The sequence below is a fragment of the Hemitrygon akajei genome, chromosome 17 (genome assembly GCF_048418815.1).
Source record: "Hemitrygon akajei chromosome 17, sHemAka1.3, whole genome shotgun sequence".
Lineage (NCBI taxonomy): Eukaryota > Metazoa > Chordata > Chondrichthyes > Myliobatiformes > Dasyatidae > Hemitrygon > Hemitrygon akajei.
Genome location: NC_133140.1, coordinates 38906139 through 38923832, shown reverse-complemented (window position 1 = coordinate 38923832; position 17694 = coordinate 38906139). Strand labels below are relative to the sequence as shown.

The 17694-nt window shown below is 38.5% G+C and overlaps 1 protein-coding gene across 2 annotated transcripts in view; it reads left to right on the top strand.

The window, feature by feature from the left end:
- The first annotated feature begins 838 nt into the window (after positions 1-838).
- Positions 839-17694, top strand: part of nfatc3a (nuclear factor of activated T cells 3a) — a 182441-nt gene continuing 165585 nt past the window's right edge. The window contains exon 1 of one of the 2 annotated variants that reach the window (XM_073069947.1): positions 839-1167. In XM_073069947.1, the coding sequence (XP_072926048.1) occupies positions 1080-1167 (88 nt within the window). In that variant the 5' untranslated portion in view covers positions 839-1079. Of the gene's footprint in view, positions 1168-1979; positions 2339-17694 lie in introns of those variants that run through there. The other variant, XM_073069949.1, reaches the window with a different exon arrangement.

The window sequence follows — 17694 nt, the reverse complement described above, 5'->3', positions numbered from 1 at the left end:
TGATAAACTGTTCTCTTTCACACTTTGAACTTTTCATCATTCTCTATGACCAGGTGCATATCCTCACAAATTCCATAAACTTGAGTTCTCACACTGTTCACCAGCCAACTACCTAATTAACACTTCCCTTTCAATTTCACTCAGTAACATTGGTCGAAGCCCAACTTTGAAATTCCTGCCTGTTATTTGAATACTTTTCTCTATTCTCTAACACAGCTTGATAATCCTCTTGATCCTGTGAACACCTTTGATTTCCACGCTTTACCTTTTCTCAGTTTTTGGCTCAGAGGCATTTGGACTCAAAACTTTCCTGCTTTGATATCTTGGAGATACTCCTTAAAGCAACTATTTGATAACACTTTTGATTTATTGCCTTAAAGACGGAATATCCTGGTATTTTAGTATCAAATTTGTTTGATAATGCTCATAGAAAACACCGTGGACTGTTCAAAGCACTGCTGTTACTGACTTGCGAAATTCAACATCGAAGTTAAATGTTTACAAAAATGCCTTATCTGTTTATAAATTGTCTTTCCATTTAACTTCCTTGTTCTACAAATGCTAGCCGGGAAATAGAAAACTGAAATGAAAACATAGTGAAGTCTGAGAATTCTCGGCAGGCGAGGCATTTCTTGCGTGGGGGTAAGGTGTTCAACCGCCGAGACGTACTGAAAGAAATCGTTGAACGTCCTGTCTCCTGCCGGGAGGACTACAACTACCAGTGGGCAGGGAGTGCGATGTACATGCGCAGTGGAGGGGGTGTGTGTTTGGCTGGGGTGGTGGCCGGTGACGTCGGCAGCGGGAGGAGGAGGAGCGCGTGCTGGCGGGGAGGGCCTGCGGGCGCGCGGGCGGCGGAGGGAGCGAGCAGCGGGCGGGACGGCGAGCGAGCGATGAGGCAGGCTTGACAAAGTTTGAGCGGCGCACGGCGGCGAGCACGGGGTTAACTGCCTGGAAACGGGACGGCAAAGCCAGCGAGCTGAGAAAGAGCCCCGGGAAAGTTGGCGCAGGGAGAGAGAGAGTTCGGGGCCCTTCTGTTATGAACTTATTAAACAAGTAGGGGAACGGGAAACTGATAACCGATGACTACTGTAAACAGTGGCAATGACGAGTTTGACTTTAGACTGATATTTGGTGAAGACGGTCCGCAGCCCGGACTAGGCCCTGCAGGTTTGTACGAGTGCAACGCTTCCAGATTGATGGGGTTAACGCACTGCAACAAAAAAAAGTTATACTGGCTTTTTTGCATAATGGGATATTTTCCTTAAAATCAGGGCTATGTATGTCGAGATTTTTATTGCCATTGCGTGTGTTGTATCAGTGTGGTCATAAGTGAAAAGGCGAAAGGCCAGGTACGGCAATCACTCGGGTCTCCTGCCCATTTCCCCCCCTCCCGTATTCATCGATTTGATCGTGCGGAATATACGTTCGAGTCATATGGAGATAAATTGTATTGTTTACACACGCACAACTGGTCGTTGCTTTTGTTGTGCTCTGCTGGTGACGACTGTTCTGTATACACTAACTGTTTTTAGAGGTCATTTAGTTTTTTTTAAGTTTAACTTTATACTCAATATTTACCTTCGAAACGAAATCATGCAGTTGATGCCTTTGCCACCTCTATTTAGCACACTTCTCGTTTATTTTATTCCTAAATATAATTTGGCATGTGCTGTAAAGTATAACTGAATATTATATATTAATTTCCCCTTGATTTTTTTTAAACTGGCGTAGCAAACAGCTTTTTCTCTGCCTGTGTATTTATCGTTGGTGCACGCTGGAAAAAAAACGTAAATAAGGGAAGGTGTATCTCTGTGAGCCCATATGGGAAGTGGGAATATAGAAAGTAGACTTGGAAGTTAGCCCAGCATTCAAGTCATCAAATTTGCCAAGACACGCCATGTGCAGTTCAGATGACAGTGGAATTTAAGACGAGGGAAGTGATCAGAAAGGTAGATCCACTTGCAGCACCGCATGGCATAGGACAGTTCTGCTGCTGGAGGTGATTGCGAATGTCGGCTGGAAATTGATGTCAAGCTACCGTCAAGTTGTCGTTTCGTAATATAACTCAGCTTGCTCTTTCAAGTGACCCCCAGATCTGTTAGGGGCGTCGACAGTAAGAAGACTCTAAAAAGAAAGTGGAGTTACCAGCTCCTTTAGTGCCTGTGATTGGACGACTGAAATTTTATCAGGCTCCTGGTTAATTATAATTAAATATCAGGCCAACTTCTCCTGAAAGGACTACCGCCGTTTCTAAAGTTTTATAGGAGTCTTTATTTTAGACTTCAGGCTTATTTTGCACAGTGGTGGGGCTACAAAATGCTTTGTGCCACATCAGCAGGTGAGCCGCAGTTTCTGAATTAGCACTTCTATTCTCTTGATAATTTGAGCTGGATCAGTTGTCGTTAACATTTGTGTAATAATTAATTTTCTTTTAATGATTTTGATATGATTAAAATTGTAGATGCAGTTTCCATGAATGTTTTTAAATGCTAATAGTTCTGTTTCTTAACAGGTATTGTATAATTTGTCTTTTGTTGTGATTTTTTAAATCATTTTTACTAGAAGGAAACTTTCTATAATTTCTAGATTGACTGGTTTATGTGCTGGTTACTATGTGTTTTGCTAAATAATGAGCAGGAGATTTGTTTCCATGGAGTAGAGATCAGATAGCTATGTGTGGTATTTCAGTGGGTTAAATTTAGTGTGATAGTAACTATAGTAGTGTAGTGACATGGCTCATTCTTGGTGATGTAGAATATAGTTACTGAACTGTAATTACATCAAAATTCTGCTTTGTAATTCCAGGATTGAAATGGAACTTCGGAGTTGTCTTGGTTCTTCCTCCAAAGTCCACTGACTTTGTCTAAAATAGTTGTCCGTAATGTTTTGAAGAGTTAGTGTTGTAACTCTGCAAACTAGGGGCTGCAGGCTGCCTTTTTTTTTGGTCCATATTTTCTCTGAATAAATAAAAGGGAAAAATTGACAGGGATGATTTAAGAAAAAGAAATTACTGTTTGTATTGTGCTATTGCACATTTTATCTCCAAGTATCTAAGGGCAATTAAATATTCTGTCACATGAATTGGATGGAATGCCTAAAGGGATAATTTTCATGTGTAATAATTCCCAAAGAGTAGAAATTGAGCAGAAAAACACTGAACATACACATGTAATTGAGCTGTATTGGAAAGATAGGAGCTTGAAATATTTTGTTGAGAAATTAAGACTTGACCTCTAGATTTTTCTGACCAATACAGTGGTTGAATTGACCTGTGATAAAAGAAAGAGTAAAGTAGAGAAGAGCTTCAACTCTGACTTCTGGTACTGTTGGTATGGTGTTTTCTTTGGTAGGTTAATAAATAAATTGTCCTCCATGTGCAGCGAATACTGGATGCTAAGGTGATGGAAGATTGATAAGAGGACAGAGCTAATGGGAATGTGTGGCTATATTAATTTCTTTCACATCAGTGAAAATGAATGCTTGCTTGGGTGGACTCAGTGGGTTGACAGGCCTAATTTTATATCCTATGACTCTTAACTCCAGGGGCCATTATAGCCAACTTTGCATCTTTTTTTAAACTTCTGGATGGGAGTTAGACCAAATAGTGAGTATAATTGTCTTTCAGTTTTCATGCAAAATTTCACTTTGACCCATTCATTTTAATTTATGTAGGATATATTGTCAATATTCATAAAGTGGAATGATTTGTTAATGTATATTCAGTCAGATTTAGTTGATTACTGTTAAGTGCATTTGTAATAATATGAAACTATATTCGTTGCTGGTAGACAACAGAATTCAAATCATTGTTTCCTTCTGGAATATATTTTCATTTTATTAATGAGTACAACATTTAGACATTAAACAAAAATTGAAGTGTTTATCAGTCGGAATTTTGGGCCTAGTGTTAGTCTTTTATGTAGGTGGCAGCTAATTATAGCAGTGGTATTTTGAAGTAGCACATCAATGTTGTGTTGACAGTTAGTAGCACTTAGAGTTGTTTGAGTATTTTATGAGTGGGTAAATCAGCTATGGTTTAGCCACATGTCAGGGTTATTTAGCTACAGTCTGGGTTAGAGTTTTTCGTGTTTTTTTTCAAATGCCTGTTCCTGAGGTGCATTTTGCTGCAGCTTCAGTATTCTCAGACTTCATTGATTATTATTGCCATTATTTATTAGAAGCAGTGTCATTTAGTCAGGGTAAGCACCTTATTTGTTTACTAGTGTGAATTATACAGCTAATGTTTGAACTGTCATTTGCTTTAATGTCAAATGATATCTACAGGTGTGTTTACAAAAAACAGCTGCCCTCAGTTCAGCGAAATGTAGGGAAAATCTTGCTAATGAACACACCATTCTTTGTGAAGCTAGCTCTTGGCATCTGCGCATGAAATTCTATATTCTCAAAGTAAAATGTAAATATCTTTACATGTTGGTTGTCGTGTTAGAAAAAGAATGTAATTAGATGTCTTAGGGTAGCATAGAAAATATTTTACTTGTGTACTAGTTAAATAGCTTAGTTGGTTGTTTCTGACTCTTGAGTACATATTTATACCTCAAAGGTAAGATGCTACCTAACAGAAAATAGTGGCTTGTAAAATACTGTGGATTGAGCGTTACCAATTACAATGATTAACTCATAGGATTAGAATAAATATTGTAGTTTACAAGCAGTATTGTCAATACTGTATCTGTCTTACCAAGGCTACTTGTTTGACAGTGAAATTTGGCAGCATTTGCAGAATAAAGTTGCAGTGTTTTTGTGGTATTTATTTCATATAATTTTTTTCTCAGTTTGTATTCAGTGCAGAATTAAATATTTGTGAAGTGTACTGGTTAAAACATGAAGGCATGCAGTAGTATATGGTGTAACTTAATAGATTCTTTTTCTTGGAAATGATTGAGGAATTTCAATTGTAATGTGGTTGAGTTCATAAAAGTGTGCATAACTTAAAACTGATGATCATCAAGGTGTTTACCTCTTCCTGTATTCCACAATTCACAATTGTTTTCTGTATTAAACATCAGTTATTTACTTTTGTTTCCTATAATTAGCTGTACACAGTTGGGGAAGGTCAAAGTCTGGGTCTTGGTTTGAGATACATTGTTGAAAATGTAAACTGTGTTTGTGCGATTTGGTGTTTTTGGTGTTTAATATTTTGTCTGTTTCTTTTTTATTATTATCAAATCAGATGTCAGAATGCCAATGACATCTAACCTAGTGCTATACAAGGTAACCTTTGCTTAGAAAAACATGATGACTCTAGAAAGTGACTTCTGTCTTTTAGTATGTATCCAGTCATAAAACCAAAATAAAATGGCCCATATTTACTTTTCACATTGAAGCGCATTGGACAGATACAATATAACATTTCAGTTTTTTTACTTGAGTTACACACTTCCTGTGTTATATAACAAGTTTGTCACAATTCTGACTTTTAGACAATTTTGAAAGTATTGTGTACTTTTCTCAGAAGGTAGCTCGTGAAATGTTTTCGTGAAACAAATAAGCTAGAGTCACTGACCCTGCAGAGATGATGGCTAAAATGACTATTCCAGTATGCCTACTGACCACATTTATAGGAATGTAGATTTTCAGTACTTATTTGTTGAACATTTACCACTATTTATTGCAAGCTTTTGTAGTCTTTCTCACAGATGTTTGGAATAGTGAGGTGAACTTAACACATCAGCTGTATCTGTGACCTGATCGGTGTGGATGTACAGGGTCAACAATCCTTTTCTAAGGCTTCCCAAACAATCTTCTGAATTGACTCCATTTTAATGCTTGAAATTTCACATAAGCTATAAAGCCAATCCAAACAGAAGAAAAATGAAGCAACATAATAACTGATCCAGAACAAGATCCCCAAAATAGTACTGTGATGATAACTGGATAAGTTATTAATGGTGATGTTGGCTAATGAACAAATATTAACCAAGATACCAAAAAATACGCTCAGCTGTTCTTCAAATAGTATCAGGCACTCTTTGAAACCATCTGAGAGGACAGACTGAACCTAGGTTTAATGATACTACCTCTGACACTTGCACTTTTTCAATTTTTGTTTCTATGCATTAGCAATCAGATAGCCATGTGTGGTATTTAAATAGTTATTTTTGTGTACAATCGTTTTTGGTGTACCCAAACCCATTTCTTTCTAAGCCTTTTAACAGGATGTACTTGATGGTAGTGATGCAATTTGGATCTGGCTGTATAGTGTAGTTTCCTTGCCTGTCTTTCAAAAGGTTAAGGGTGCTAGCCATCGGGGAGTAAGGGCCCTTTTGCTCCATTTTCCTCTTCCTTTAGCTCTTGCTCTGTTTTGTCTTTTACCAAGTTATCTTCAAACACTCTTTAGTGCAGTACACAAGAAGACTGAGATCGTGTATGGTGAGTGTGCTTATTCTTCTACAGTTATCAATCAAAAACTGCAAATAACTACATTAGAATCCACAGTTAACTGTGTCGACAACTGTGCATCGGAGTCACAGTGTTTGCTGCTTTTAGATAATTATCCCACAGGCACAACTAGGATTATGATCTATCTTGAATTCCCATTAATATTTAAACAAATCTGCCCAGTGTTTAATTAATATACATTTGCCTTAAAGGGACACACATCTACATGGTGCAGTTGATTAATATATCAGAGCAGGTTGTTAGACTTGCTTATCAGCTATTTTCTGAATACTCAGGCTGTTTAGGAGTGAGAGAAAGAGAAATTAACTTCATTGGGAAATTGTCAAGTACTGTTGGCTCACTCATTCAAAATAGATTTCTGTATGTTAAGGGATTTGAGTTTTTAGGAAATATTGCTGAGGTGGGGAAGAAGCTGGAGGCCCTATCCCCATTCTCATTTCTTCTCTATGGCTGCAACTTGTACTGCTCTGTTACCCTTAATATCTTGCTGAGCAGCTGATGGAGTGTGGTAGTCACCGTGTCTGATGAACTTATAATTATGGACAACATCAGTAGATACTGAAGATATCTCACCAAGTGCTCTAATATCATTCTCCCTTCCCCAGTTGGTTAACATAAAGATCTAGGCTGCTGACTCTCAGCTCTGAAAGTTTTTGGGGTAGGGTTGTGAGTACAGATGCTACTTTTTTAGCATGGGACATTGTCATCAAAATCTTACATATTGGTTACCAAGGACGAAAGAGAAAATTATATAAAAAAATAGACAGATTCTGCCTTTTCTTTATTATCACCCCCACCATCCAAAGTTCAACATGAAAATTTATTATCAAAGGATGTATATGTTACCATATACTGTACTACTTTGTGATTTATTTTCTTGCAGGCATTTACAGGAAAATAAAGAAATATAGTAGAACTTACAGAAAACTATACATAAAGACTGACAATGTGCAAAGTAAGGCAAATTGTGCAAGTAAAAAGTAATACTGAGAACTTAAGTTGTAAAGAGTTCTTGAAGTGAGTGCAGGTTGTAGAATCAGTTTGGAGTTGAGAGTGAAGTTATCTATGCTGGTTCAAGAGCTTGATGGTTTTTGGGTAATAACTGTTACTGAATCTGGTGGTGTGGAACCAAGGCTTCTGTACTTGTCTGGTGACAGAGCAAGAAGGGAGCATGGCCGAGGTGGTGGGAGTTTTTAATGGCTGTTGTGCAGGGAGATATCAAAGCATTTGAATTTTAGTGATGAGTTTTGAGGGGATGATGGTGTTGAATGCTGAGCTGTAGTCAATGAAAAGCATTCTGAAATATGTATCCTCATTGTCCAGGTGCTCCTGAGCTGAGTGAAGGGCCAGTGAAATAGCATCTGCTGCTGACATGTTGTGACAGTTGGCAAATTGGTGTGGATTCAGATCACTCTTCAGGCAGAGTGACTGAATCTCTCGAAGCACTTCATAAATACAATTGGACGATAGTCATTGAGACAGTTTGCCACATTCTTGGATGGTGGTGTGATTGAAGCCTGCTTGAAGTGGGTGGATATCTTGACTGCCAAAGTGAGAGGTGAAGGTGTCTGCAAACACTTTAGCTGTTTGATTAGGACAGGATGTAAATGTTCAGCCAGGTTTGCCTTTTGGGCCAGATGCTTTCATTTGATTTACACTTCTGAAGGATGCTCTCCTGTTAACCTCCTAGATCATAGGGTTGTTGGAGGCTGTGGGGGGTTTGTGAAAGTATCTCCATGTTCTGTAGATTAAAGCAAGCATGTTGGGGCACTGAGCTCAATTGGCAGCAATGCCTTGTCATTTATGATGCTTAGTTTTACTTAATAGGATACGATGGCATTCAAAGCCTGTCACAGTTGTCGAGCATTGATCTGTGATTCAGATTTAGTCAGGAGTTCCCACTTCACATATGAGATGGCTTCCTGGAGGTCTTACCTGAACCCATTGTATTTTTCTGGATTGCTAGTCTTGAATGGCACTGATCTAGCCCTCAGCAGATTTCGAATCTCTTTGTTCATCCAGGCTTTCTGGTTGGGGAAGACGATAATTTTGTGGGGCACATTCTTTTATAAAGTCGGTGACAATCGTGATGTATTCATTTGGGTCCTTTGAGTTCTTGAACATAACCCAATCCACCAACTTGAAGCAATCTCATTGGCATTCCTCTGCTTCCTATGACCATTTCTTTGTAATCCTTGCCTTTGTTGCCTTGTTCTTTAGTCTCTGCCAATATGCAGGTAGGAGGTGAATAGCCAAATTGTCATGTTTCCCCAAATATGGTTGAGAGGTGAAAGGGTAGGCTTTCTTGATGGTGGTGTTTTAGTGGTTGAGTATGCTCGGTCTTCGAGTGCTGTAGGTAATAGTTGGTGATATATTTGTTCAAATAGCCTGATTGAAGTCCCAGGCAAGGATGTAAAAGGCTTCAGGGCAGGCTGCTTCTTGTATGTTAGTCATGGAAAATACATCAAGTGCCAGCTTGATGTCTGCCTTTGGTGATAAGTAAATTGTATTCAGGATCATGATGGAGAACTCTCTAGGTAAACAGAATGGTTGGCACTTAATCATTAGATATTCCAGGTCGTGAGAACCAGACTGAGATAAGGCTGCTACATCCAAACACCATGATGACTACATAATGATGCAGATGTCATTGCCTCTGCCCTTTCTGGTCCATACAGTGGATTGAGAACCCCTTGGGCTGGAGTGTGGTGGTGAGCCAGGTCTCAGTGAAACAGAATGCAGCAATCCCTCATTTCCCTCCGATACAGAGGTTAGAAGTTGCATTCCTTCCCAGGATTGCAGCCAGTCATTCAATGGCCTCCTTTGTTCAATAGTTCAAGTTCACTAAAAACTTCTGACCAAAAGAGTGGGTGCCTCTAAGCTCCAGGGAAGTTCAGCGATGTGGCAAGAAGTTGCCTTGAATGATGCAATCAGTGGTAGGAGGATTAGAGGCACTTACTGCCTAACATTTACAGTTCCCTGAGGCTCTTAAATTTCTCAGAATGGTTTAAATAAAACAAGCCTCCCTAATAGTTTAAATAAAATTTGTTTTACTTAACCTGGCAATTTGGGTAAATTTCCCTTTTTCAATTTTAAAATTATTTTTAAAAACTGATTCTTTCTTCTTACAGTTGAACACTTTAAAAAGATAATGTTAGTGATATTATCAGGAAAACTGTTAGAGAATTTGTTAAACATGAAAATGTGTGGAAATTGAATTAACAATAATCATCAAGCAGGCTGATTTAATTAAATAGTGTTCAAAGATTGGAGAGGAAATTAAAACACGGTTGAATCATTCTGGCCGATTGAACAATTGATGAAATTTCTATTGCATCTTTTTTATAATTTGTGGCCCAGTAACTACTCCAGTAAGTTCCTGCAATGATGTCATTAGTTAGCAGTTATTGTTTAATACACACTGTAAGTTTATATTAAACACATGCCTTTTCATCAACCGGTTGTTTCCTGTTTGAGTTGCTGTTTATTCTGGTCAACCTGTACTTGTTATCTGTGGATCCTTTTTATGCATCATTTAATAACTATCTGAGGACCGTGGTGTATTTGGTGGAATTAACGTGTTTGAGATATAGATGGCATCTTTGTTACCTGTATCTCTCATACCTGGAAGAACAAAGATGGAAAATGCTTGGTAATAATGCAGTGTATTTAAACACATTGTGTTTATGTGTGCTCATATTATGTTTGGACAGAAGATTGCATTGTCCCTTTTTGTAACATTTATACAGTTATTGGGTTTAAAGTATCAAGCATGGTTGAATCTCAAATGTACAGTTTCAAGTTAAAACTGATTCATATTCACATCTTTCATGTAATGTAACGTGTTATAGTTGGGTACCCTGCTTCACATTTGCACAGTATACAGTAACCTTGTTGGTGCCCAGGTGGTTAGTTATTCTATGATTTAGAGTACTAATAGAATCAGTGCTGAAAGGGATACTGTAGCATTATTTATACTTGAATAGAGATGTGCTATAGACTGCATTCATGCTCTGGCACTGATGCAAACTTACCTGCTGTGCATTGGCAACCTGAAGTGAACCACTGCCTCTGTGCAACTTTGCCATGACTTTAATGACTTTGCCCTCTGCAATTGGCTCATTATGAAGAGGCTGCCTGTGAAGGTTGGTGTGAGGCAGGCAGGGGCAAGTAATGTGGCTCTTCTGTGCTCAGATGCTTGCCTCAAGCCCACAGACTGGGCAGCATGGTAAGCGCAGCCATTGTTGAAGATTGGCTGAAGCTGCTTCCTGCATCCTAGATCCTACAGTTTGGGTCTTAGACGTGATGGAAATTGTTGCTTCCCCGTCTTTGGCTGCACAGCTGTTACTAGCCCAGAGATAACTTTATGGTAACGTGCTCATTGCCTAGTTATTACAATTGTGAGCAATTGTTTTGGTAAGGCTGTTAATTCTATTACATTGTGTTTAACTACCCTGTCATCCCGATCCTGATAGGCACCAGGTCCCCTTTATTTTCTATTGATATAATAGATTGAGTCACAAAGTTTCAATTTAAATACCCCAAGTATTTCCACTATAACATAGGGTTTTAACTATATTTAATAGTGTGCTGTCTTGCAACTAAATCATTAGCTCTTTGGATAAGTGTATTCTGCATGTCAATGAAATTGTGAAGGTATTACAAACACTACTTTCAGGGCTAAGCCATTTTAATGTGTCAGATATGAGTGTTACATGGGTGAAGAAAAGCAAGAGGTAAAACTCGGAATGGGTTCAACTAAGGGAGATTTTTTTAAAGTGAAATAAAGCTATGAAAGTAGAGGGAAATAATTTCTGTTTTGCTAACTGACTCATGAAATTGGTGTAGAATGGTGCATGTAGAATTGAAGTTAATTCACATGGAGAGCAGAAAGATTGGTGCAAGTTGCAAGTTTCAGTTCATGAGATGCTAGCCATAGGTATAAATAGAGAAGGAACTGCTCCCTCATTTAAACTGAGATGGGATCTATGCCCAGTTGAATCCGTTAACTGTGGCTAAAGTTGTAGCTTGAAATTGTGTCTTTATGTTTATTGATTACAACAGCTGCAAATGAATGCAATTTTATTAATCACATGCTCTGAAGAAGTGAAAAGAACATTGAATAGCAAAAATATTAAAGCTTTGTACACCATTTCTCTTGGGTAAATTCACCCCACACCATTTCCTCAAACATTGGTCACAATTTAGTTGTTCTTCCTTTTTTACCCCCTTCCATTCTCATCTGCTATTTGATCTTTGACTCATCCCTCTTTCTAGCCTGCATGCCACACCAACATTGGGGAAATGAGGCAGCAGATCAGAGAGGGGAGAGTGGGAATAATAGAATGGACCTTGCTAAACAAAAAAACTTTGATAAATTCCCTGGACTCTTGCTGAAAGTTTGATCGGGGAGTCTTGGGCCTATTGCATGTTCATAGATCTTATATAGCTAGTACTTAACACTTCATTGAAGTACTTTGGTATTTAACAATGTGATTGAAATGGAACAAAATGCATATTTTTAATTTGTATGATTAGTCACAATTTTTAATGTACAACTGCTTTAACAAAATAAAATGATGGAAGGCTCAGATATTAATAAAATCAAAGCTATAGATAGTAATTTGGATAACTGATAGAATGGAATAGAGTATTTAACAGTAATAGTGCACCATCAAACCAAGGGGAAATATTAACATGCTAAAATTAAAGGTTCTTCATCTGAATGGACTTAACATTCATTGTAGAGATATAATTCTATGGTGACAAAGGTTGGGAACCAAATATTCTTGGTTACCTGATGTTTTTAAACAATCAGATAAAAAGCAAAAGAATGATTGGGCTGGGGGGAGTGAGTACCTGCTAGAAATATAGCTTTGAAGGATGAAATGAAGACACCTGTATGAATTGATCTTGTTCACGACCGAACAGCAAGTATAATCAGCTTGGGTGGAGATTAAAGAGTAAGGGCAAAAGTATCAATGATTGCTAATAAGCTTCGTAAAAGTTGAAGTTATCAATTAAGCAGTAAGGGTTTGTAACAAAGCTAATAAAATGTAGGGAATGGGAGTTGGGGAGTGCTTTAATTTTCATGTAGCTAAGTAAACCAAATCTACAGATTGCAGCAGCACAGTTCTGTACAGTTGATATAACATTGTTAAAGCGCCGGCAACCCAGGTTCAATTCTGTTGGTGTTTGTGAAGAGTTTGTATTGTATGTTCTCTCCATGACCTCATGGCTTTCTTCTGGGTGTTCCAGTTTGCTCCCACATCCCAAAGATGTATGAGTTAATTAGTCACATGTTGAGATTGGATGGTGCAAGCTCATTGGGTGGGAAGGGCCTGTTACTGTGCTGTATTGCGAAGTAAAAACAACAATAATTAAGGTGGTGACTTCAGAGAATAGACATTATTTATGGAATTCTTATTTGTATGGTGTAAAGAGGCTTGAGGTTTTTAAAAAGTAATAACAGATTTGAAGAGAGGGAGGGACAATCGCGAAGATTCCTTTAAAGGAGAATGACATGGTCAAGCATATTAAAACCTGCAGTGAGGCAAAGGGCTGATAGATTATCTTTGTCATAATCACTAGTAAGTTTGTTACTCGTATTATAGTCTGTGAAATTCATACCTATTTTACCGCATTCCTCGTTTGAATTACACTACTTCTCTGGTTCTGTCAGGTAAGGAGAAACGACAGGCTAAGCCAATGAATTCCACAGTTTAAAAGACAGAGTTCATTGACTTTTAGAAGTTACTTTTAGTGCTTCGTAAGGAAGATGTGGGCAAAGTATTTCTGAGTGGTAAGTCAGAAACTTCAATCTTAACATAATGAGGACACTATTGGGACTGACTTGAGAAATTCTGTCAAGAGGTTGGTGAATTGTTAGAGTTCTCTATGTTGGAGTGCTGTGGAGGCTTGTTTGTTTATTACATTCAAAATACGCTGTGGCACCCCTCCTGTGGTCTTCGCTGTAGCCCATTCACTTCACGGTTTAATGTGTTGTGTTTTCAGAGATGCTCTTCTGCACAGCACAATTGTAACATGAGGTTATTTGAGTTACTATCACTATCCTGTCAACTTGAACCAGTCTGCCTATTCTCCATTCATCTCCCTCATTAACAAAGCATTTTTGCCTACAGAATTGCTGCTCACTAGATGTTTTATTTTTGCACCAGTCTCTTTTAAACTCTAAAGACTCTTGTGCATGAGAATGCAAGGAGATCAACAGTTTCTGAGATACTCAAATCGCCCTGTCAGGCACTAACAATCATTACACAAAGTCACTTAGATCACATGTCTTGCCTATTCTGATGTTTGATCTGGAAGAACTGAACCTCCTGACCATGTCTGAAGCTTTTATGCATTGAGCTGCTGCCACATGATTGACTGATTAGATATTTGCATTAACGAGCAAGTGTACAGGTGTATCTCATAAACTGGCCACAGAGTGCACATTGGTAGATTTCTGGCTATCAGAGGATCAAGGTATACAGAGTTAAGAAATTAATGTGGATTAGCCATGTTCTTGAATGGCTTGAGTGCTGAATGTATCTTTCATTTGAGGGGCTGAATGTATTTCTATAACACTTACATTTTTTCCCCCTAAGATAATCTACAATGTAACTGCTCATTTTCTAATTTTCAGCAAGTCCAATTTTAATGTCACCTCGCTGGTTAAGTAAAGGTTTTTAAATTCTGAACCCCACCCCACATCTTTCAAAGGCTCAAAGGTCAAGTTTAACGTCAGGGAAATGTATACAATATACATCCTGAAATGCTTTTTCTTTGCGAAACATCCACGAAAACAGAAGTGCCCCAAAGAATGAACGACAGGTAAATGTGAGAACCCCAAAGTCCCCCCCAGCTCTTCCCTCTTGCGCGAAAGAGGCAGCAAGCTGTGATCCCCCTCCCCCACCCGCAAAATTAAATGCGCATCGGTACGATCACCGAGCCCAAGCGTGTGTTAAGTGATAGCAAAGACGCAGACCTTGCAGTTACCCCCGAAGTTTTGCATTTCATCCGAATTCGACAACCCACATGTTCTCTCTCTCCATGGAAAGGGAGAGGGAGATGTCCCCCATTTTCACAGCAGGCGGGAGACATAACAACAACTCACTGACTTACAATCTTAAAAATCAGTTTTGTCGCTTTTTCCAAGCTCTGTACCCGAAGATCGCAAAGACCTCGGGTCTTCAGGCCCACAGCAAGATTTTCTGACTTCCCTGATGACACACGAGTCTCTGGCTGTGATACTGACCCTTTATCCCCCCCCGTCTCCAGAGCCCCAAGATCTTAGGCTTCCGAACATGATCAAAATTCTCAGGCCAAACCCTTGGCATGTTGAATAGTGGCCAGTCGTGGAACCCCGAGAGTAGGTCCCATTCCTGCAAAGAACTGAAGTTTGTATGTAACTCCAGGTCAGGGTCTTCAAAAGAACCCTGAAAGGAAAGAATAAAGATATTAAAGGTAGAAATAAAGCTGTTTCCGAAGATGCGAGCAAAGGAGTTGCCGTTAGGCGATATCATTCCTCCTAAGCTCCAGCCCCACTTTTGCGCTCCAAGCTGCTCAATATAAACACCTAGGATAAGAAAATTGGAAACAGGAGCAGGAGTAGGCCAATTGGCTTCATGAGCTACAAAAGCCACTTATTTAGATCACAACTAATCCAATCTTGGCCTCAGTGCCACTTTCCTGCTGTCTCCTCATCTTCATTGACTATTTTTTAGTTGATCACATGAACTGCTGTGATTTACAAGGGTGGCCAGTAGCGCCATTTTTAGTGCAGTTTGCCTGCATATAAACAGTGCCCTTCACCTCCACAATTCCTGAAATAATAAATGAAAACAAAAATATTGATTCTTTCAAGAACATTGGGCAGAAATATGTGTGAATAAAATGTGTGCCTCTTTAGTCACAAATGACTTCTGACTGTTTACAATTCACTTTTGTCTCATTTGTGATCAAATGATTTTTCTGTTAGATTTCAGTAAACATCAGGAAAATATTGTTTGAATACAACTTGGAGTTGGAGGGTAAATATGTCCTTGATTATTGTTTTGAAATAGATCTGTGTCAATCCAGTTGGCTAGTTCGAACTTAATTCTTTGTACATGCGAAGTTAAATTGGCACAATTGTTCAGGCCAGAAAATGACCAGTGTAGAAACTAAGGTATTTTTGGTGCATCAAGAAACTTTCGTCTTATAGAGGGGGCTAAGTTTAAAGTTTAGAACAAATAAAGATTTGCTGTTCAGCATGCTATGTTACAACCTAATGCAGTCAGAGTTGGTTACAAAAGTGTATGGAGTGTTTTGCACAACAGATCTAGAACCCTTTAATTGATCAACAAAATATCAACAATCCTTTAATTTGATCAACAGAAAAAAAATTGAGTGCAAATCTCCCTAAAGTAGGGTTAAAGGTGGGTGCAGCATGTCCCTATCACTGGTGAGATTTATCACATGCTTTTATGTGAATGAAGGAAAGAAATCGCTGGGGCAATTGTGAGGGACCAGATGATTTGAGGATGGCAAATGACCCTTTTTCAACAAGTACAGCAAGGAAAATTCATTAATTACAAGCCGTGGGTCTAAAATCCTAGAGAAGTTATTGGGGGAAAAAAAGTTCTGAGGGACAGGATTAATGATCACTTAGAAAGGTAGTACATATCAGATTATTAGCATGAATTTGACAAGGGTAGATTCTGTTTGATCAATTTTTTTTGAAGAGTTTACAAAATGTATTGATCAGGGTGTGGTTTTACATAAGGCCTTTGACATTGTATCACATGGAAGACTGGTCAAAAAAGGTTAGGGCCAGTGGGATCCAGGGCAAGTTGGTATATTGGATACAAATTTAGTTTTATGGTAGGAGACAAAGGGTCATGATAGAAATGAGGTACGAGATGCTGGAAAACTAGAACATTATGTAAAGGATCTGGAGGAAATCAGGTCAGGCAGCATCTGTGGAGAGAAATGTGCAGTCAATGTTTTTGGGCAAACCCTTCATCTGGACTGTCTGATGATTCTTTTGAAGGGTCCTCCAGCTAATTTGTTTGATGGTTGAAGGTTGTTTCTATGATTGAATGTCTGGAGACTAATGGTGTTCCACACAAATCTGTTCTGGGATCCTTGCTGATTGTAATAAAAATGATTCTGATATGCATGTATGAAGCATGATCAGCTTGTTTGCAGATGGCATGAAGATTGGTAGAGTTGATAATGTGTTAGGCTACAGGGTGAATTTGTTGTATTGATGAAGTAGGTCGAGAAAATGCAGATGGAGTTAAATCCAGATAAATATGAAGTTATGCATTTTGAATGAGGCTGGGACAGGCACCATGAATACACCATGGAGTCTTAAGGAGTATTGGGAAACAGAGGATCCTTGGTGTACAAATCCAAAGATCCTTGGTAGCAGTGTAGGTAGATAATGTGAAAAATGCCTATTAGCATTCATTTGTTTGGTCATTGAATATAAGAGCAGGGAGGTTCTGCTCCAAAATATAAAATACTGGTCAGACCTCACCTGTAATACTGCACGCAGTTCTGGTCACCACATTATAGTTAAGGTATGATAATGCTCAAGAGGATGTGAAGGAGATTTACCAGAATGTTGCCTGGGTTGGAGTATTCCAGTTATGAAAGACTGGAGAAACCAGGTCTATCTTCCCTGGATTGGAGGAAGTTACGGGAGGGGGGATATGATTGAGGTATTGTACATAAAATTATGAAGAGTATAGATAGGGTGGACTGCAGGACACTTTTTTCCATATATGGGGCAAGTAATGAAAATAAGATTAGTACAGATTGCTCTTCACTGGTCAGCATGGATATGATAGGCTGAATGGCCTGTTTCCATGCTGTTTGACTGTATGACATAGTGGATTTCCAAAAAAAAGTATTTTCTCTAAAACATGCGCCATTCTCCTGTGTCTTTGTATTGCCCCTCAGCACTTTTGGAGTCCTTATGATTCTCTGCAAACTTGGATTGATTTGCATCAATGACTTTTCAATCTATCTAAACCTCCTGAGAAAATTGTGCAAAATCTCAGTACTTTCCAGTTGCTTATTATTATCTCACAACAGACAAAATACAGGATTGGCTAATATAAAGTTTGCTTTCTATTAGTAACTATAAGGACCTTATTATTTACTAGTTGATTGGCTGTACATTTAAAACAGCAAAGATTATAGTGACCTTCAGATTTTTTTTTATAGTGATTGAATATAATGCAAAGCTCAATTTATAACTTGGTTGACAAATGAAAATTG